This window comes from Aspergillus tubingensis (genome assembly GCF_013340325.1).
Source record: "Aspergillus tubingensis WU-2223L DNA, scaffold_9, whole genome shotgun sequence".
Taxonomy (NCBI): Eukaryota; Fungi; Ascomycota; class Eurotiomycetes; order Eurotiales; family Aspergillaceae; genus Aspergillus; species Aspergillus tubingensis.
In genome coordinates this window covers 926,384-947,337 of record NW_023336283.1, presented here as the reverse complement: position 1 = coordinate 947,337, position 20,954 = coordinate 926,384, and the positions used below count along the sequence as shown (strand labels likewise).

Here is a 20,954-nt window from a genome sequence, read left to right as displayed (position 1 = left end):
TGCGGCCATTGATTTGAGTCGATCAATCAACTTTGACGGAACTGCTTCGGTTAGCATCGGCCTACGTGCAACATGCAACAAAGCATTGACTCACCTGTAGATCCGCCGGATGAACATGTACGCCGTCAAGAATCCAACCGTGCCCGTCAGGAGACCATACACGGCGCACGCCAGGAAGCTGTAGCTGAAGAACAGCAGACTCGACACGAAGCCAGTGATGTGCAGGTGAAAGATAAAGTACCACACGCAGTAGCCAAACACCCAGAATGCGCTGCTGCTACCCGTGAGGAAGCTCTGCCACCACCAGTGGTAGTTCTCTGCGCAGAGTTGGCTGTAGGTAGCGATGACTGTCACTTCGCTGACCGTTACCATCAGGATCGACGACACGGCGCTCAAAAAGCCAAACACGTAGTAGTATCCGCTCTTGTCCTGCCACAGGTTCTTGAAGACAAACAGAAGCTCAATGAACAGCACCGCGAATGGACCCAGGCCGGTCAAGAGAGTCCCGCTGATGCTGTGCAAATACCATGGCTGTGGCGGGATTTGACGCGCAATGGAGGTCGTCTTGGTCGGATGCTCCCAGGGCGCGGTGCGCACGTATCCGTACCAGCTGCCCGCATACACCAACGGCACTTGGATGAGCAGCCAGAGAGCCAGAAGACTCACCAGCGTGCCGAAAGGAATGGCAGTGCTAGAGGCCTGCGCCCACACGAAGAGGTTGAGAATGAAGATGAGGCAGAAAGCGAGTCCAGGGAAGAATAACGCAGTCTGAATCGGTCAGCCAGAGTCCTATCACACCATAGGGACGACTTACTATGAGAGTGTTCTTGCGCCAATATGTACCGCCGAAGGTCTTGTAAAGCCTTCCCGAAAAGTACCCCGAGAAGAGACCAGCGAAGACGAACAGACCCATACCAACGCTGACGAAACCGCCACGGAAACTCGGGTTCAAAACACCCAGGCAGCTGAGTAGCAAAAGTCCCGACACCATAAAGAGCAGCTGCATACCGGAGCCGACAAGGGGTGCAAGCAGTCCACTGTACTGTGGCACACGGAAGACATCACCATGAAGGAGTTTCCATCCGCTCACATCTTCGAGACCCTCGTCATCGGACGAGACATCCGCATCCCGTTCGACATCAGCTCCTTGCTCCAAGAGTCCATCGCCCTTTCTCTCGGGCTTGGCTTTCCGGACCTTGAGTTTTCCATCCTCCATGGCCCCATCTCCACGGCCCTTGATGTCTCCTTGAACCGTGCGACCCCAGATAACGTACACGGCAACCCCAAGAACACCAGCGATGGTCAACGAGTTGAGAATAGCAAGCCAATGTGTCGTAGAGCCCTCATCCTGGTTGCTGAAGTAGAGGTCCCACCGGTTCCACCAGTCGACACCATTTTCTTCCTTGAAGTAGACAGAGTAGGTGTAGGGGATCTTCAAGGTGGCACCGTCGTCAATGTCGCCATCATCCTCGGGAATGTACGAAGATCCAGGGTACATTTCACGCAGTTTCGAGGTATCCGGGGGAATGTATAGCTCCAATCCCTCGTGGGTCTCGTGGACATGTTGGGGGCAGCCGCCCTCCAGATGATCGGCGGCGCGAATGCTCTTCGGGTAGATCTCGAATCCAACAATAACCTTTCCGCCCTCGGGTGCCGACCGCCAGCGGATGACAATGGTAAAATGGTTGTTGATGTAGTAACGCGGCTTGCCGTCGATGGGCGAAAACTCCTGGAATCCCAGCTTAAAGCCAGTAGCATAATATTTGCGACTACGGTCAACGGTCACAAAGCTTGTCGCTCCAGGCAGATTGTCGGCAATCCATTCCGCTACATAACCTTCATGGATGAGTTGACGACCCCATTTGACATCCTTGCGCCCGACCTCCTGTGTGCAGAGCGCTTGGCATTCGACGTTTTTACCCATCTGAAGTTCGAAATCCGAGGTCATGATGCGATCGCCGCGAAGGATCTCTCCCAGATTCAGGGACACGCTTTGTCCGGAACCAAAGGGGGAGCCACCATGCGATCTTCCGCTAGGGGGACAGACGAAAGGCAGGTCAAAGTAGGCATACTGGAGTTGTGTGTTGTCGGAGAAGATCTTATTCACAAGGAGGGGAATATGCTCATCGTCATTGTAGCGCTTGACCGAATAGCCTGGCAGTAGCAGTCATGCGTAAGCATCAAGAGTCCTACGGGCAACGTCGCGGCGTAGACCACCTACCAGGAACGTAGAACGCATAGGCATAAGACACAAAGAGAAGCCATAGTGTCCACTGACGGGGACGCCAAAATTGAGACAACGCCATGATCGGATGGCGGAAGAAGGATTCAGCCCACGGTGTCCGAAGCGGTGATGCTGTTGCGCAATGCACCCACGATCGCGGGCAGCTGATTCGTACGTGGCGGATCCGACAATCCCAGATGCAGATCAATAACTTTCAACTGACCGCCCCGATCTTCCCTCTCAGAGCTCAACTCGTATAATTTGGGGATATTAAAAGCAGTATGTACGAAATATAATTGCGGGCCAGAGCTCAAAAGACGAACATATCCGAAAGACTGAAGGAAAGGGACAGGCTAGTTGGCAAAGAGGATGGGTGATGCAGCCCGACGAGCAGGTATTGAACGGAGATCCAGCGGTTCAAGATGCGGGTGGGTGGAGGAAGACAGCAAAAGGACAACTCAGGCCGAGCGAACGAGTGGAAACGGCATTGAATGCCAGATGAAGTGAACTAGACCCGCGAGTACTGAGGGAGGAGGATGGAGGACAGGAAGAGATGAAACAGGAAGAGAGGGGAAGAAGGAGAAGAAGACGGGGTTCGTTTCTCGATGCTTTGTTTCGGAAGTGAAGAAGAGCACGGAAGCCTTGCCCTCCTCAAGGGGTTTAGCGCCATTCCGCAACCAGTTCCAGGCCGGCCTCCTTTTTCTATTCCCATGGTCAGGACACTTTATGGTAGATGTTAATGATTAAGGCATCTATCTATCTGCAAGAAATTCTTTACCCCATGGCTTTAAACTAACCTAAAGTTGCGCGACTCTGCCGGAGCTGCACCACCCACGTCACATACGGTCGGTCTTCACTGTGGGCATTGAATCGAGGACTTCGACAACCACTAAGAGATACGCTCAACGTCTTGTAGACTAAACAAACTTATGATTGTATTAAGCTTATAGTAAGTTTAGTTGAACCAATTAATCCATCAGAGAGGAGGACTCTTTGTAGAAGCAAATACGACAATGTGGTACTGTCCGGCAGTATGACCACCAGTTAGGGTATCGGGTTAACAGCAAGTAAACTCCTATCGGTCACTATATCTAGATGAAAAGAAATGAAGATATTTCAGGAAAGGAAAACAACTTAGATGATGGAACTGATCAGGAATAGCTAACTTTAATCGTAGATAAAGGGGGAAATTAAGAACATGACAGACAATACAGAGAACAGATAAGATAAGGGAAATGGCCATATCTAGGAAAGATCCTTGGCCTCTGAAGAGGTTTATATGGTTGGATGTCATTACTACTACGCTCACTCCTAGTCCACATTTTACTTTCCGCTTGCGATTGTAAATTGTCATAATTCCTGCTAATGTAACGCCGTGCAACTAGGCTGTGAGGATATTTGCTACATAAAAAGGGTCATCCCGCATTGACACGTACGCAGAAATGCATCGTCAATAAGGGTTATAAATCAACTGGGGAAACTCGAAGAATGATAAACAATAATGCAAGTCATCGCGGTCGGGATGAAGACGTGATTAAGAAGGGTGGCTCAGTAGATACTCCACTGCCCCTTGCACGCTGCCTCCTGCTCGACGGAGAGCCTCGATATTTCTCTCAAACTCGAAGAATCCCATATCATTCAGTTGACGAAGCTGCTCCGCATACCGTTCCTCCGGGGGGCGGTTATCCTGTGGAGGGGGGCTGCCAAATCCACCACCAAAGAGTGCCGCCAGAGGATTGGTGCCAGCCGCGCCGCCTTCTCCCGGCGCAGCACCCAGGTTCTGCATCCATTGTTGCAGCAAGGCTGGGTCCCGGAGGAAAGGATTCTGTTGCGGGTTGAAAGGGTTCGCACCCGCCTGACCACCCTGGCCACCAAAGAGCGCTGGGTTCATGAACATGTTGAACGGATTCTGGAAACCCTGCTGATTCTGTCCTTGTCCCGTAGCGTTGTCACCCCCAGCGGCTCTCTCGGTACCTTCCTGTTGAGTTCCGCCTGCGGTGGGGGAGACGCCCGACGGCGTCGCTCCTGCAGCAGGGTTACCCATCATGGGATTGCCTCCAAAAAGCGCCGCAAAAGGATTTCCAGCACCAAGTCCGGCAGGCATGAAGGGGTTGAACGCGGCGCCAGGAGTGGGTGTAGTACCGGTGTTGTTCTGAGCGTCTCTGTTTTCCTCGGGTGTTGTGTTGGTCACCCCGGGAGCTGGAAATGCGCCTCCTCCACCAAGGCCCCCGCCACCCATAGCTCTCTGCATCTGTACCATCTGACGTATCGAGTTGGGGTCGGTGAGCATGCGGCGAAACTCCGGGCTCTGCATCATCTGCCGCACGCCAGGACCCATTTCGCGCAGCATGGGGTTCTGCTGGATCATCATGTCAATCATAGCGGGGTTTTGCAGAGCTTCGTTGATCGTAGACTGAAATTGGGGGTTTTCGAGCATGTTGAGCATGGATTCCGTGTCAGGAGGAGGGCCCATCTAGAAACAGTGTATTAGTGGTTTGTTGAAGGCACAAGAAGTCTGTCAGGACAAGATCAGGCAAACGACTTACCCCGCCATCAGGTCCAAACATTCCCGCACCTGGCAGTTGCGCAAACCCGGCATATCTGGCCCCCGTCAACCCCGCGAGTGGGTTATTGCCCGTACCGGCAGCGAGATTCGTGGGAACGCCAGCAGCCGCAGGAGTAGGAGCAGCGCCAGCTGGTGCGGATGTTGATGTCGTCGACGCAGCACCGCCTGGGCGCACATTGCTGGGCGCACTCTTCACCAAGTGAATAGTGTGTCCGTCCTTGATTTTGTACGTTGCCAGGGTCTCATTATCTTTGAGGACTCTGCCCGAGTAGATCAGACGCTGGCGCTCAGCCGGGGTATCAGCATATTCTGATGACGATAACTTCTCCTTCAGGTCAGAGACGGAGGTTGATGATGGCAAAGTGAGAGTGTATTTGGCATCATTGGATGACTTCACGTTGAAAGTGATTTGCGCATCCTCGGCCGCGGCGGTATCATCAGCCATGGTTTGTATTGGGGTTGCGACGGGTTGGAGGGGATCGAGGGGTGTCCGGAGACAGTCAGCCTGAGGAGACAGATCACGTCACACAATAAAGGTGTCGGAGGAGAGTCGATCAAAGTAAGGACGTCGTGGGGAAAAAGGATGGGGGGGGGAGGAGAAAGTGGTGCAAAGGAAGGGAAGTAGGTAGACGGGTAGATATGCACAATGGACTGGGGAAGTTGTCCTCTTGCAGGGAGAGTAAGGCAGCGTCGGCCAGTTAACTAGTTAACTTACTAGGTTGACTAGGTATGGGGTTGCCTCAGTGCTGAGTTAGCGGATGATAGCGTAACCGGCGAGGTGGAAGCGGGCAGAATCGCATCGTCCGCCTTCCAAGCACGCTTGTACCGCCCAAACGGTATTTCCCCCGCCGGTCCGCCCACATCGGCGGGCTGCTGTGTAAGGTGCCGTATGTACGGTGTAAGTGAGAATCGAGCTATCACGTGATAGCAGCCAAACCAGGCAAACGGAACCACAAGCTCATTTCCTTCTTCGCTAACCGGAATTTTCACCTTTCCTTTCCTTTCTTGCAGAAACACGCTGTCTGGCTTGCTTCTCTCTTCTTTCCTCTCCACCAACCTTCCCTCTGTGTGAGGACACTCGGTTTCGAGAGTCCTCTCTCCCCATCTGCTCCACTGGCAGCAATGGGACTGCTTGCATTGTAGTGTCATCCTGGCTACAATCGCGTCGTAAACAACCCCCAACCACACCCCTCCTCCACCTGTCCAGGCTCGGTGAGAGTCGCGTCTGTTCACCATGGCGACTACTTCGCACATGTTCATGTACTCCTTGACGATCCAGCCTCCAACTGCGATCACCCAGGCCATTCTCGGTCAATTTGCTGGGACAAAGGAGCAGCAAATTGTCACCGCGTCCGGATCGAAGCTCACGATCCATCGTCCCGATCCCACCCAGGGCAAGGTCACGCCGCTCTTTTCCCAAGATGTCTTTGGCATCATCCGCTCGCTGGCAGCCTTCAGACTGGCCGGTAGTAGCAAAGGTATGTTATGCTTTCCCTGCTGGACTTTCAAGATCATCATAGTGATTCTTCAAGCTTCCCGGGCAGCACGATCCCTTGCCGAATCGTCCCCGCTTGGTGCTGGGACGTGCTCCCGGTCGGCAACGTTGACACTGGGTCTTGGTGATTGAGAACTGTGCTGAAAGATGCCTGTAGATTACATCATCATTGGTTCGGATTCGGGACGCATCACTATCATTGAGTATGTGCCGTCTCAGAACCGGTTCAACCGGATTCATCTCGAGACATTTGGCAAGTCGGGTGTCCGCCGTGTCATCCCAGGCCAGTATTTGGCTGTGGATCCCAAGGGCCGTGCGTGTATTATCGCTTCTGTCGAGAAGAACAAGCTTGTATACGTCCTGAATCGGAACTCGCAGGCCGAGCTGACGATCTCGTCCCCGCTTGAAGCCCACAAACCACAGACACTGGTGTTTGCCATGACGGCGTTGGATGTCGGGTATGAAAACCCGGTCTTCGCAGCGCTTGAGGTCGACTACTCAGAGTCTGATCAGGACCCCACTGGCCAGGCTTTCGAGGAGCTGGAGAAGCATCTGGTCTACTATGAGCTGGATCTTGGACTCAATCATGTAGTCCGCAAGTGGTCTGATCCCGTCGATCGCACGGCTTCTCTTCTCTTCCAGGTCCCTGGAGGCGCAGACGGTCCCAGTGGTGTGTTGGTGTGTGCGGAGGACAGTGTTACCTACCGTCACTCCAACCAAGATGCGTTCCGAGTGCCAATTCCTCGGCGCAGCGGTGCCACTGAGAACCCGGAGCGTAAGCGTTCCATCACGGCCGGTGTGATGCACAAGATGAGGGGTGCTTTCTTCTTTCTCATTCAGACTGAAGACGGCGATCTCTTCAAGCTCACCATCGACATGGTTGAAGATGACAACGGTCAGCTCACGGGTGAAGTCAAGCGCCTGAAGATCAAGTACTTTGATACTGTTCCGCTGGCCTCGAGCTTGTTGATCTTGAAGAGTGGTTTCCTCTATGTTGCCAGTGAGGCTGGTAACCATCATTTTTACCAGTTCGAGAAGCTGGGTGACGATGATGAGGAGATTGAATTCACGAGCGAGGCTTTCTCAGCTGACCCATCAGTCCCTTGTGACCCGATTTATTTCCGGCCAAGAGGTGCAGAGAACCTCAACCTTGTTGAAACCATCAACTCCCTCAACCCATTGATTGACAGCAAGGTGGTCAACATTACCGAGGACGATGCGCCTCAAATTTACACTATCTCTGGCGCTGGCGCTCGGAGCAGTTTTAGGACGCTCAAGCATGGCTTGGAAGTATCCGAAATTGTCGAATCAGAGTTGCCCAGTGTGCCTTCTGCGGTCTGGACGACCAAGCTCACCAGATCTGATGAGTTTGATGCTTACATCATTCTCTCCTTTGCCAACGGAACTCTTGTGCTCAGCATTGGCGAGACCGTCGAGGAAGTTACCGACACTGGTTTCCTATCCACCGCACCAACGTTGGCTGTTCAGCAGCTCGGCGAGGACTCTTTGATTCAAATCCACCCCAGGGGTATCCGTCACATTCTCGCAGATCGTCGGGTGAATGAGTGGCCTGCCCCTCAGCATCGGTCGATTGTCGCAGCCGCAACCAACGAGCGTCAAGTCGCCGTTGCTCTCAGTTCCGGCGAGATCGTCTACTTTGAGATGGACTCTGACGGGTCCTTGGCTGAGTATGACGAGCGCCGTCAAATGTCAGGCACGGTTACCTGTCTCAGCCTGGGTGAAGTTCCCGAAGGTCGCGTTCGGAGCTCGTTCTTGGCTGTCGGCTGCGACGACTCGACTGTCCGTATTCTCAGCTTGGACCCTGACTCTACTCTGGAGAACAAGTCGGTTCAAGCCCTGACCGCTGCTCCTTCCGCCCTGAACATCATGTCAATGGCTGATTCCAGTTCCGGAGGAACTACCTTGTATTTGCACATAGGTCTGTATTCCGGTGTCTACCTGCGGACAGTTCTGGACGAGGTCACCGGTGAACTCTCAGATACTCGCACGCGTTTTCTTGGGTCTAAAGCTGTGAAGCTTTTCCAGGTGTCTGTCAAGGGACAAACAGCAGTGCTGGGCCTGAGCTCGCGTCCCTGGCTTGGGTATTCTGATGTTCAAACGAAGGGCTTCATGCTTACTCCACTCGATTACGTTGGGCTCGAATGGGGCTGGAACTTTTCAAGTGAACAGTGCGTGGAGGGCATGGTCGGTATCCAGGGACAAAATCTACGGTACGTTTATTGTCTTTATCCCCCACTTTGCACCTGCAATCGATCGTATGATGAGAACTGGGATCCGAAAGCCTATGTGGAAGAACCTTTTATACTTGTACTATTTCCAATTGTTCCTACTGAGATCATTCATTCACACTATAATTTGTCCTTGAGGTATCTACTGGACATCAGCTAACATGCGTGGCTAGGATTTTCTCTATCGAGAAGCTGGACAACAACATGTTGCAACAGTCGATTCCGCTCTCGTATACTCCACGCCGCTTCCTGAAGCATCCTGAGCAGCCGTTGTTCTACGTTATTGAATCTGACAACAATGTTCTGTCTCCCTCTACCAGAGCCAAGCTGCTGGAAGATTCGAAGTCTCGTGGTGGTGACGAAACTATTCTTCCACCCGAAGACTTCGGATACCCCCGAGCCACAGGGCATTGGGCGTCCTGTATTCAGGTGGTTGATCCCTTGGATGCGAAGGCAGTCGTTCATACAATCGAGCTGGAAGAGAATGAGGCGGCGATTAGCATTGCTGCAGTCCCTTTCACCAGCCAGGATGATGAGACGTTCCTGGTGGTTGGAACAGCCAAAGACATGACTGTCAACCCGCCCAAATCCGCCGGTGGCTATATCCACATTTACCGCTTCCAGGAGGATGGAAGAGAGCTGGAGTTCATCCACAAGACCAAGGTCGAGGAACCACCTCTTGCCCTACTGGGATTCCAGGGCCGCCTGGTTGCTGGTATCGGGTCGTTGCTTCGCATTTATGATCTTGGTATGAAACAGCTCCTTCGTAAGTGTCAGGCGCCCGTGGTGCCAAAGACTATCGTTGGTCTGCAGACCCAGGGATCTCGAATTGTCGTTAGCGATGTTCGCGAAAGTGTCACGTATGTCGTGTACAAGTATCAAGAGAACGTCTTGATTCCGTTTGTGGATGATTCCGTGTCTCGTTGGACTACTGCCACCACCATGGTTGACTATGAAACCACTGCCGGTGGTGACAAGTTTGGCAACCTTTGGCTCCTCCGTTGCCCGAAAAAGACGTCTGAAGAGGCGGATGAGGATGGATCGGGCGCGCATTTGATTCACGAACGCGGCTATCTCCAGGGCACTCCCAATCGCTTGGAGCTGATGATCCACGTGTATACTCAGGACATCCCAACGAGCTTGCACAAGACTCAACTCGTGGCAGGTGGTCGGGACATCCTCGTCTGGACTGGTTTCCAGGGCACGATTGGTATGTTGGTGCCATTCATCGGCCGAGAGGATGTGGACTTCTTCCAAAACCTGGAGATGCAGTTAGCTGCACAGCACCCTCCTCTCGCTGGACGGGACCACCTGATCTACCGCAGTTACTATGCGCCGGTCAAGGGTGTCATTGACGGAGACCTGTGCGAGATGTACTTTTTATTGCCTAATGATACGAAGATGATGATCGCAGCGGAACTGGACCGTTCTGTCCGGGAAATCGAGCGCAAGATTTCGGTAAGACTGCCTTTACTACAATTAACATATAAGATGACTAATGATGTTATAGGACATGCGGACCAGGGTGGCGTATTAATTTGAATGGTTTCGGCGTCTACCAGGGCTAATGTTGTATGAGGGTTTCGGATACCCCATAGTTGATTCTCCTTTAGCACATGAAGACATGTACATTTACATTAAATACCAGATGATCCTAAATCCGGTATCCGTTGGTGGTGAGTGACGCATAGTACGTCGAGCTCCCTCGTATACAGTAGTGCATTTCGCAATTGCACGTCTCTTGCCTCGCTCGATCTCTCGCTCCCCTCGGTTGATCTTGAGCTGGATGCAGCCTGTACTAGATACAGCCTGTACGAGACAAGAATAAGGCGTAAGCCTTCGACGATCTTTGAGTACGATCTTACCCGCATGCCACGGGTATCATCGTAATTTATCCGTCGAGACAACACGTAGCAGAAGCAGTAGATGTTGGTATTCAGCAGGGATAATATATTGAAATAATGAATGATGTTTGATTTAATCACCTTCTATACTATCAACTAAAACTAAGCCCCTTGCCATTTATTCCTCCATAACTTAGTAGTACTAGTACTACTTGCGCACTGCGCTTTTGATCTAGTGCGTGTTGTACTGCATTCTACTAGTACTAGGTGTAGTAGAACACTTCAAATATATATTCAGCTATAATGTCCCTGTGGTTCTAGTGCCATTAGCAATACCCAGCAAACTACTAGTAGTAGTTCATAGTAGTAGTATCATATTGCAGTGAAGTCCCCGATATATATATTCATCACACATCAGACTACTACGATGTATGACCAACCCTATCCTAGATGACTACTACAACCAAGTATTAAGTACCAAATCATACCATACTTCCCGATCCAGTATGTTATTATCCACTAAAATAGTACTGTATATCCTACGAGCGAATATCCCGATCAATGATCCTCGCAGCGGCGAGACATTTCTCGTCCTGGAATCGGGACGTGATGATTTGTAGTGCGCAGGGAGCGCCGTCGACTTCGTCGGGGTTGTCTATTTATTTGTGTTTCGTCAGTATGCGTTCTCATATCCTTATTAAGGCGAATGTGTAGTTAGATTGACTTACAACTAGGCTGCATGCCATCGTTGATAGGCATGGGCTCAGGATCAAGTTCTTTTGAAGCCTGGCCGTAGGGAATGATGCATGCTGGGTACTGGTAGTGCATACGGTTAGGTTTGTTTCATTCTGCAATATAGATGAGATGTACTCACGTCGAGCAGATTCCATACGACCGTGTAGGGCGGCCACGCGTATGTATCATGTGGGACGGCGGTGTTCTGTGCCCCTGGGCCTAGGATTACATCGATGCCGGTCTCAACCCAGACTTTGCGCCATGCGTCGCGGTAGTCTTGTCTCTTGTGATGTAACTCGTGGATCTCCTCGAAGATGCCCAGCTCCTTCGAGACGGGGAAATCTCCTGTGACCATTGGGGAGGGCCCCTTGGCCACAGAGGTAACTAGTGGTTCACCGCTGGGAGTGACGTGGTCGTGGTGTGGTGAGTAGGTGCCGTATTGCCAGAAGAGGCGGTTCGCGTAGGCGATGTCGAGGTCTTTGTTGGTGTCGTTGTCGAGGTAGACGATGCGGTGGCCTTTTCGGGTCAAGGCCTCAATGGCAGACTCTAGGGCACGTTTGATAGGCGGGTGGAGGGGGTATTTCTCGTCCGTGGCGAGGATGCCGATCGTTAGGGGCTCTGTTAGTTGGGGGTTGCGGGACCAGGGTGCTGCGAGGGTCGTTACGTCGTAGCGCCAGGGTTCGGCGTCGAGGATCGTGGACATGAAGAGCTCGAGGTCCTCAAAGGTTGCGGTCATGGGACCGGCGCAGGGTTCAACTGACGGGGGACCTTCGTACAGGAAGCTGACTTGGCCGCCGTAGGGGATTCGGGCTGTCGTTGGTTTGAAGCCGTAGATGCCGCAGCAGAGCGCAGGGATGCGGATCGAGCCTGCGACGTCGGTGCCGACGCCGATGAGGGAGCCCCGGAGGGCTAGAAGTGCACCTTCGCCGCCGGTGGAACCACCGGCTGTGAGGGCTGTGTTGTGGGGGTTGAGGGTACGTCCGTAGATGTTATTGTCTGAGTCGGCGGTCTGGAAGTGTCAGTTGTGCATGGTAACGCGTTGGCGAAGAGGCTTACCAGCATCGTTTGAGGGACGTTTGTCTTCACGTACAGCACCGCGCCCAAATCAAGTAACATATCTACTACAGCCGAGTTCGTGGTTGCAGGGCCATGCCCGAGGAATGACACATATCCAATGGTGGTATGGTATCCTTTCACATGGTAGCTATCTTTGAGACTGATCGGAAGGCCATGCAGCGGTCCGATGACTTTCTTCTCCCGCTTGAGATAGTCGTCAAGGTACTTGGCGCGTTCTAGAGCGAAGTCGAAGAAATGCTCCGTCAAGCATGAAGTCTACCACAGCATATTAGTCTAGCATCTAGGTAAATTTATCTCGGACAGCCCACCAATTGCTGCGCAACAGCCGCCCGCTTGCAGAACGCGGTCGTAACGGCCACGGAGCTTAGCTCGCCAGAGGCAAGTTTCTTGAGCAATTGCGAAGCATCATAGCTGCCAGTAATATCTAGCTCAGCATCTGTGAGGATTCCACTCTTCTCAACAGCATTGGAGGCCAAAAGATGCGTAGGACGAGGAAGGGAAGAAACAAAGTCCTCCTTAAGCCGCCACTCGGAGGGGATCTTAGAGTCGAGATCTCTACGTCTTTCAGCGACAATGACACGCCAATCTTTGGCTGGAACTTCTGTGATAGTCATGGTGATTCTGAATGTTCGGGGTTGTAGTGAGGGATGGAGGGGTTGCGGGATGAGACAAATTGGTGGTTCAGTTGCGCCCGGTTATACTTCCCCGGGGCATCCCACCGTGCTGACAGGATGATCTTTCTTTATCGTACTTGGCGGAGTGTAAGATTCCCGCTATCTGGTTTCGATTCCTGCAGGAACTTGTTATCAGCAAAGATCCGTCATGGTGGGTTGGGGGGTTTTTGCTATTGGTCCCTGTATTCACTTTCAAACTTAACAGGAGGCCATTTAGATCTGGAGCTCTCATTACTCCTCCCTTGCACGTTATGGGCTTCGTCTAGCCCAGAGATGTTTGTAAGGTTTCCAACTGAATGATGGATATATTTTCCTCGATAACAAGAGGTCAGGTGTAGAGGAAGACTCATCATCTCTCTGCTGATTCATTTGAGACTGAGTGCTGCCGTTAGTGATGAAAAACAAGGGGATGGTGTGAGTTTAAGGAAGAAGAGACACAAGCAATTGCAAGGAAGTCCCATGACCCGCTGTCAGGTGCCTCTTTGTTACATCTCGCCATACAACTTTGCTCAGTCAGTAACCACACTGTCTTGCGACAATAATCTAATGAGTTCGTCTATTCCAAATGTACAGACAAAACCATAAACATATCTTCTCGCAAACTCACACCATCTATCGTCTCACAATCACCTGAATCACTCAATGAAACCCCTTCCTCACATTATCATACTGCGACGTCGGATACTCCAGATGATTCTCCGACCTTTCCAGAGCGCCGGTACCACCTAGCGAATCCACGACCGTAGTAATCAAACTCTCCGCCCCAACCTTATCCGCCGAAGTCTCCCACCACATGGCACCCCCCAGGCCCTTATTCCTGATATACTCTGCCTTCTGCCTAGCAATAGCAGGCGTATCATAGCTGATCATCGTCCGTTTGGCAGCATCAAACGAGTAACTCGCACCAATAGTTCTCAGTTCGGACACATTAGCCCCCGCAGGAGGAAGCGCTTTGTAATCCCACACCCCATCCTCGAAGCTTCCTTTACCGATACCATTAAACGGCTTACCCGGACCTTCAGTGTTTAAGAAGGCGCGCCCGTAGAGCGGCATACCGAGGATGAGTTTATGGGCGGGAACGCCGGCGGCTACGTATGCGGAAATGGCTTGCTCTGTGTGGAAGGGTGTTGAATTGGGGTCGTCTCGTGAGAAGTAGAGGTTGGCCTGGTGGCCTGCGGTTGTGTCCCAGCTGCCGGCGTAGTCGTAGGCCATTACATTCCAGAAGTCGAGGTAGAGGTTCATGGCGGATATGTGGAGGGTGTTGTATTTGGAGGGACCTGCTGAGGTAGCTATGCTGAGGAGGAAGTGCGTGCCGTTGCCGTGTTCGCGGCTGTATTTGTTTAGTTCCTGTTTAGGGTTAGTGGGCGATTGATGGGTATGGTAATGGGGAGGGAAAGCGTACCTCGCGAACCTCGCGTAGGAGTAATACCATGTCTGAGGCTTGGGCCTCGTTGGCAGGGTACTACGTAAGTAGACACGTTAGCACGGTTTTGGAGAAGTACCCGTAGCCATCATGTAGGTACATACCTCCCAATCTATATCCAATCCGTCAAAACCCAAGTCGGCCAGCAACCTGACAGCCGAGGAAGCGAACGTCTTCCGGCCTTGATCCGTACTCGCCGGGATCACAAAATGGGGTGAGTATGTCCAGCCTCCAATCGATAGAAGCACCTTGAGATTGCGATTCTTCTGCTTCAGGAGGTTGAGTTGCTTGACACATCCGTAAATGTTGTTTCCGACATCATTCCATGAATCACCAGGGAAGTGCTTATCGATGTCGGACCATCGATCGGCTAGGATGACGTCGCCGCTGGAGGTGACGTTGGCGAATGCGTACATAATATGGGTCAGTTTATCGACAGGGATTTCCTGCGGAGTGTGGTTCCTGGCGTAGATTGCCTTTGCCCAATCAGTAAAAACGCATGGAGGATGTATCGATAGCTGGATGAGGTGACTCACCCAGCTCACAAAGTAAGCAATGGACTTGTATTCCGCGCTGGTGTTGCGCGGTATCAGGTGGTGGGTGCCAGGCTCAAGGTGGCTAGGTCCGGGAAATTTAGCTGGATCAAGACCACTAATGCTGTGGCGGTGGCGGTGATGGTGAGCACTGCTGACCACCGAGACCAAGGCCACAAGTAGAAGAGAGAAAAGCTTCATGTTACAAGATGAAAGATCCAAAAATGATCAACAACAATGGAATAGAATGGGTGAATAGAGAGGTTGAAGGAGGGTCAGCCTTGATATAGCAAGACAAGATTGAGAAGGAATGTAAATGCAGAGCGAACCAGTCGACATGTAGTGCAGGTAGAGAGTGACAGAGGGTCATCTGCTCGCATACTTATATTCATTCTCTGTTTTTCTGTGCTGCTGATGTGCTTGAAGAAATCTGTCACCAGCGGTGAAAGCAGACTTGCATGAATGTAACCACAACATTTTTGTGAATGACCTCAAAGAGGTCACCAACCATCTTCCCCTGTCAGCACACAATCTATTGGCCTGGTAAGTGGAAATAATTAACAATGGGGACTGATGGTGTTTGAAACATGACAAGTGTTTTGACCCATGGTTATTCTTGCCATATTGGGTCTATATGAGACTTCATCTGCCGATTTGATGCGCGGAGGGAGATGTGCTACTATAACATTAATGAAGGCCTGACGCCGTGAAATCGTCAACAGGATCCATATATTAACTGGTGGAGATATTCTGAAGTAAGCTACCACATCATAAACGGAGATAAATTTCCGGTATGGCAGGAGTGGCTTGCTGGACAGTGTGGATGCATCAGGTGCTGCAGGCACCGTGAAAGAAGACCGAAGAGGGAGTGGCTGACTCGCACACAAATTGGAGGGGCTTGTGTAACCCTGCAATAAATGGGAATAGCCTCGCCGAGAACCGGATCAGGCAGGCCGACGCAGGTCCTGCCTTTGTTCGGAGGTTGGTTACCCCGGAATATAAGTGGGGACTGAAACGCTAGGTGGACGGGGTAATCGAAGATACATCCAGCATCAGTGCGCCGTTCGTTCTGATCTAGGCCGCCAGGCACGCAATCTAATGAGCTCAGAGGCTCGATCTAACGTAGTAGAAACAAGAAAGGGATCAAACGTATTGCATTCCAAGTGTAGGAAGGTGATGATCTTGATTTAATTACATGCGATCCGAGGACGTAGAGCGAGTAGAGCGCCTACCTTCTTCTTTGGGAAGGTGCTCGTTGCAATCAGAGAATGCTAGTCAGAGAGAACGTGATCATTGAGTCTAATTATTATTCAGGGCCTCTTTCCACCGCTAGTTCTTTAAGTACCGAGTGCAATAACCCATATAATAGGTCGCCGCGTGTATTCTAGTCATTCAATTCGATTCAATTTTTATGTTTATACCCGATAGAGCCGGCGTAAGTAGATGCTAGCTATGCAGGTGCTTCACCGTTTAAAACAAGAATATGGCTCCGAACGCCTTCAATGCCCTCAAACTTGCAGTAAACACACGTAGAATACATTAAGCAACGCGTGCCACGACGTATGAAGGTAGTCGTTGTAGCTAACACAACCAAACAGCAAAAGCGAAAGCAAAAACGAAAGGAAAAGCGTAGTCATACAACAGTAGAAGTATCAAACAAGTGTCGCAGCCGGCTGGCTGCCTGCAAGCCACCATTCTCTTCGTTCTTCGTCCATTATCTTGCTCCCAACATGCCTGTTCCTTCTGCACGTTTCGTCTTCCCTGCTGACTCAAACAGAGCGTCTTTTGTTCCCTCTACCCAGTGTCTCCAGTGTCCATCCCCATGGCCCTGAGGCCGACATGTTCCTGGCTTGGGTCAAGCACTGCCTGTTCAGGGTCAGGAACGAGTTCGACCTGGCTGAACTGCCCGAGTAAGCCTATTTGCAGCATGAATTCGGCGACGTAGCGGATTGCCTGCGGGTCTTGTATCTTAGTCATTCAATACCTGCATAGCCACCAGACAACATCATCTGAGGCTCGAGCAGGGATTACAATAGAACTCATCAATCAATCACGGAGCTGAAACGCCTTCGCCACTGTCAGTGCATTCATACTGCGTCTAAAGGAAACTCCAGAGTAACCACTACAGGTTTACGATAGAGGAACTGTTGGTCATAATTCAAAGAAGATACTATACCTAGCCCCCCAAAGTCTACTTGTTACCCTTCCTTACCTTTATAAACTAGCTCCAGGGCTACTCTCTTATGGGCAACATATTTGACTACAGTTTGTAAGTACTATCACGTGATTTCACCTACTAAAACATAGTAATCAAAACACCTAGTTTCCTATTTAAGGTAAGTGGTAACAATGGGTCCTCTGAGCTCAAGTGACCCGTGCTAAGCCTAATCAGGTAAAGAGCGAGGGTACAAGTACGATTTAGGGGGGTATGTATAGTATCTTCCTGATTCAATCCCAATGACTATATTCATTCATTAATTAAAGTATAATGGGATTCCATTCCCTAATCAAGCCATATGCAAATGCCTGGTAAATCAACATCATGCTGGGTATCCCCGAATAACAAACTTTTTCTGCTTTTGCAAACCTGGGTATATTGTAACCACATGAAACCAAAACGCCAATAGAAAAGAAATAAAGAACGTAACATCTGGGTGCACCCCTGGGAATTCTGTGTTGCCTTGGCAGCAGCGCAGTAGCAGGGCGCCCCTAAACTCTAACGCTGCCGGAGTTGGTCACCGATGGTGGTAACATTCTCGAGCGGTCAGGAGGCAGGTTGGAAACCTGGACCGACGTATACGCGGGTGGTGCAATAGGAACGAGCTCGGAGACAGATGGGGGCGCAATGCTGCGCGGGCTGAAAAATTGCGTGTTCACTTCATCCTGGGAGATGTCGACCACGGTGCCCTTAGTTCCGCTGCCTGGCTGTGCTTCGCAGGTCAGCTGAAGTGGGACCTTCAGGGATGCGGTGGGTGTCAGGATTCTAGAATTGGCGGCGTGGTAAGAGACGCTGAGCTCCAGGGCGTAGGCGCGCGCGATCAAGCAGGAGTAGAACGTCGGCACAAATGACTTGGCTTTGGGGAGGGTGACTGGCACAACGACCGACGCGGTATAGTAGGTGTTTCCAGCGAACGAGGCAGATGGACCCGGCAATGAGTCAGTAGAGGAGGTCGAGTGCATGGAGTCACGGCGTTCGAGATCGGTGTCAGTGTCGGTGTGTTTGGTCCATTGTGCGGATGCAACGCACATGGTGGACAGTGGTACAGTCTCGGTGTACATTGCGCGGCCCATCTGCGCCCAGGATTTGATACAGGCCGCGGACGGATAATCACCCCAGGGATCGGAGCTGTAAAAGGTCGATACTCGGAGTTTGCTCCATACAGTGCCTAGGCGAGGGGGCTGCTCGTTGCCCACCGGATCGAAGCGTAGCTGCATCGTGGCAACGGTGCTCACCGAATCGCAATTCCCGGTGTCGGATGGACTCAACTGCACTGGCTTGGGCTGTGCGGCAGCCAGCACCAATCGGCCCAGCTTCCCCCTCATTAAGCCACGTTTCACATCCTTTTCTTTGCGGACGCTGTACAAGCCATCATTGTCCTCCACATTCAGGGGTGGTTCCTCATCCACCGCAGGAATGACCCGCACCTTTTTCCCAACGGACACTAGCGTAACCGGCGAGGCGTTCTGGGCCATGGGCTTTCTCTGGAGGGTCACACGAACGAGATAGGAGATGCGGCACATTTCGGGGGCCATGTCGTCGATGACCGATTTGCGGTTGGTGGCTATCATGGGATCACCAAACGTGGGGGGCAGCAGCGTGTGCGATTGTTCGACATGTAGATTGGTTTTGGCGTGGTTACAGATATGAGGCAGTAGACGTTCAGGTACCACAAAGGTGAAGGGAAATTCATAGTTGCGCCCGGGTTCAAGGACCCGGGGGGTGGGATATGCAGACTCATCGATGGGCTGTCGCAGTCGGAGGAATGTGTGGTAAGCTCCAGTCCGGCCGGGCATCGATTGGCGCTCCACCGAGGTCCTCGATGTTCCTGAGCCAGTCAGTATGACTATATCCCTGGTGTTCTCCTGGTATTCTTTGAGCCAACATACCCTCGAATGTAATCTCTAGGTCATCAAAGCGAGTATCATGATCGACCGTGATGGTAACCGTACCCTTGATGGTATCTCCGGTGGTGAATGAAGGGACCAAGCCATCCGTTTGATTGGCGAGGATGATATCAACCTTAGGGCGGGAGCGAACCGTAAAGTTGGCAAGGGAGCTGGAGCCGCGCGTGATGATGGATGAGGTAGCCATTGCAGGTGTAGAAGATCCAATCGTATGTATACAAAGGAACCCGCGGTGGTAGCTGTTGGTAGTATAGAAGGGGATTGGCGAACGAATCACCAATTCACCCACGGGTAAGCAATTGGTAGGGTTGTAGTGGGAGACTGCAATGATGGAGAAAAGAAAATCTGGGCAGAAAGACTGCGGAGTAAATGCTTTTTAATATATTTAATGTCTTCTGAAAAAAAAAAAAAAAAAAAAAAGGAGATAATAATAAATAGAAATCAGTAATAAAAAAAGAATAAAAATTCAAGGGTGAATGTAGGGATGGGGTGACTGGCAGTTGCCGTTGGGTAATGGAAAAGCAGCGGTGGAGCAGTTCAATGTTCGAGAACTGGATTTGATGCTGTTCAGGAACAACTTCCGGTTTTGTTATTTGAGTCTCTGGCTATTCTCGGGCTTGCATTGCATCCTGGCTTGAATATGTACTTTTTTCACTTTCCAACTTGACGATGCAAGAATCGTCTACCCTCCTTCCACCCCCTTCTGTGAGTCATGCTGAACATGCACGTGCACGTGGTGATTGCTTTGATATTTGATCCAAGGGGATGTTAGAAGCGGTCCAGAAACATGCGGGTTAGGGGACCGAAAGAACGAGAAAAGCCTAAAAACGAAGCGCCCGAGCAAGCTGATAGGTCGACGAGCATCCTGCACGGGGACCGACCAATGCGATGGAGTCCATGGAATGAAGTCCGTGTGTGAAGTCAGTCGCTCGGGAAAGCAGCGATTGGCGGGCTTCCCATCGCGCCCTTTGATGACAACTGCCGACCAGCAAAGCCCTCCACGCCCTACAGCAAATTGGTTCGTAACCAGGTTTGATGCCCACCAGAGGAATGCGAATGACGCCAGTGCTAGCTGATCTTCCATGATTGTCGGTCTTCTAGAACGACTCTTATTATTTTGCAGGGTTGTTCTATACGCGTCTATCCTCTTAAGAGTTTGGTCTGCCTGCAAGAGTCTGGTCACAACAGCTCGAACATTCTTGACGAGCAGTCCCCTCGCGTGATAGTGGTAGATCTCACGCCATTGAGTTACGGACCTTCTGATCCTTACGCGAAAGAAAACCCCCCATCAACCAGTCGTTTATTAGTATTGAACTTCGTGACTTGTCAGCCTGTTCGTGTCCAAGTGCTGCGACATCGGAGCGACAGAAGACCATCCAATACAAGTTCTCGGGTGATCGGCGAAGGTTTTTGATGACGACGGATGGATCAAAGTCCACGCCCTTGAAGTGACAACGTTGGCAAGCCACCGGGGTAAGAAGCCCATCCCGATTGGCGCTGACCGCCGTGTTCTTCTGACCAGTCACTCCTGCTGGTTCGCATCGCTATTTTAGGTTGGTTCCGACCCTCGCTTGCTTTTTAATTCAATGCGCCCTTCAATACGCCCTGACACAATCTATCATCAAATTCTTGCGATGAACTACTATCAATTTAAAACTAGCGACCATAGACAAACTCGGCTTCTATAGATCCCACATCGGTTTCCCGGCCCCGTTCTCTCTTCATTCCGCACCCAAGCGAGAATAGCCGCGCCTGGTTGGCTCCAGACTTTTCCGCTCTTAACCGCTATCAGGGCCCTTTTTTCTTCACGGAATTTCCGCCTCCTGAGCTCGTGGAGCTCTTAATGGCTTTTAAAATTTCTGGGACCTCCCGTTCTAATGTATGGAGTACCCGCTTTAGATCTCCGATTCAACTCCACCGGTGCCACCACCTGATGCTGTTCTTCGCCTAGAGACGGGCCGGTTGGGTGCTTTTCCGTCCCTGTTTTCCGCGGCCAACACTTGTACCGA

General features: G+C 51.4%; 6 protein-coding genes across 6 annotated transcripts; 1 reads left to right on the top strand and 5 right to left on the bottom strand.

Annotated features, from left to right (window-relative positions):
- Positions 1 to 22: 22 nt before the first annotated feature.
- Positions 23 to 2,306, bottom strand: AtWU_08395 (transmembrane 9 family protein; the record flags this gene model as incomplete). The annotated part of the gene is made up of 4 exons (XM_035503503.1): positions 23 to 41; positions 95 to 768; positions 815 to 2,154; positions 2,222 to 2,306. The coding sequence occupies 4 exons, from the start codon at positions 2,304 to 2,306 to the stop codon at positions 23 to 25; spliced, it is 2,118 nt and encodes a 705-aa protein (XP_035359396.1).
- Positions 2,307 to 3,758: 1,452 nt separating this feature from the next.
- Positions 3,759 to 5,235, bottom strand: AtWU_08394 (ubiquitin domain-containing protein DSK2; the record flags this gene model as incomplete). The annotated part of the gene is made up of 2 exons (XM_035503502.1): positions 3,759 to 4,697; positions 4,771 to 5,235. 2 exons carry the CDS (start codon positions 5,233 to 5,235, stop codon positions 3,759 to 3,761), a joined length of 1,404 nt encoding a protein of 467 aa, XP_035359395.1.
- Positions 5,236 to 6,024: 789 nt separating this feature from the next.
- On the top strand, positions 6,025 to 10,071 carry AtWU_08393 (DDB1/RSE1 family protein; the record flags this gene model as incomplete). The annotated part of the gene is made up of 4 exons (XM_035503501.1): positions 6,025 to 6,268; positions 6,443 to 8,516; positions 8,708 to 9,992; positions 10,045 to 10,071. 4 exons carry the CDS (start codon positions 6,025 to 6,027, stop codon positions 10,069 to 10,071), a joined length of 3,630 nt encoding a protein of 1,209 aa, XP_035359394.1.
- An 846-nt stretch (positions 10,072 to 10,917) lies between these two features.
- AtWU_08392 (general amidase GmdB) lies at positions 10,918 to 12,804 on the bottom strand (the record flags this gene model as incomplete). Its single annotated transcript, XM_035503500.1, has 5 exons — positions 10,918 to 11,033; positions 11,107 to 11,194; positions 11,253 to 12,122; positions 12,170 to 12,445; positions 12,499 to 12,804. 5 exons carry the CDS (start codon positions 12,802 to 12,804, stop codon positions 10,918 to 10,920), a joined length of 1,656 nt encoding a protein of 551 aa, XP_035359393.1.
- A 699-nt stretch (positions 12,805 to 13,503) lies between these two features.
- Positions 13,504 to 15,021, bottom strand: AtWU_08391 (glycoside hydrolase family 18 protein; the record flags this gene model as incomplete). The annotated part of the gene is made up of 4 exons (XM_035503499.1): positions 13,504 to 14,211; positions 14,267 to 14,326; positions 14,392 to 14,763; positions 14,824 to 15,021. The coding sequence occupies 4 exons, from the start codon at positions 15,019 to 15,021 to the stop codon at positions 13,504 to 13,506; spliced, it is 1,338 nt and encodes a 445-aa protein (XP_035359392.1).
- A 2,508-nt stretch (positions 15,022 to 17,529) lies between these two features.
- AtWU_08390 (arrestin (or S-antigen), N-terminal domain protein) lies at positions 17,530 to 19,132 on the bottom strand (the record flags this gene model as incomplete). The annotated part of the gene is made up of 2 exons (XM_035503498.1): positions 17,530 to 18,866; positions 18,928 to 19,132. 2 exons carry the CDS (start codon positions 19,130 to 19,132, stop codon positions 17,530 to 17,532), a joined length of 1,542 nt encoding a protein of 513 aa, XP_035359391.1.
- Positions 19,133 to 20,954: the final 1,822 nt, after the last annotated feature.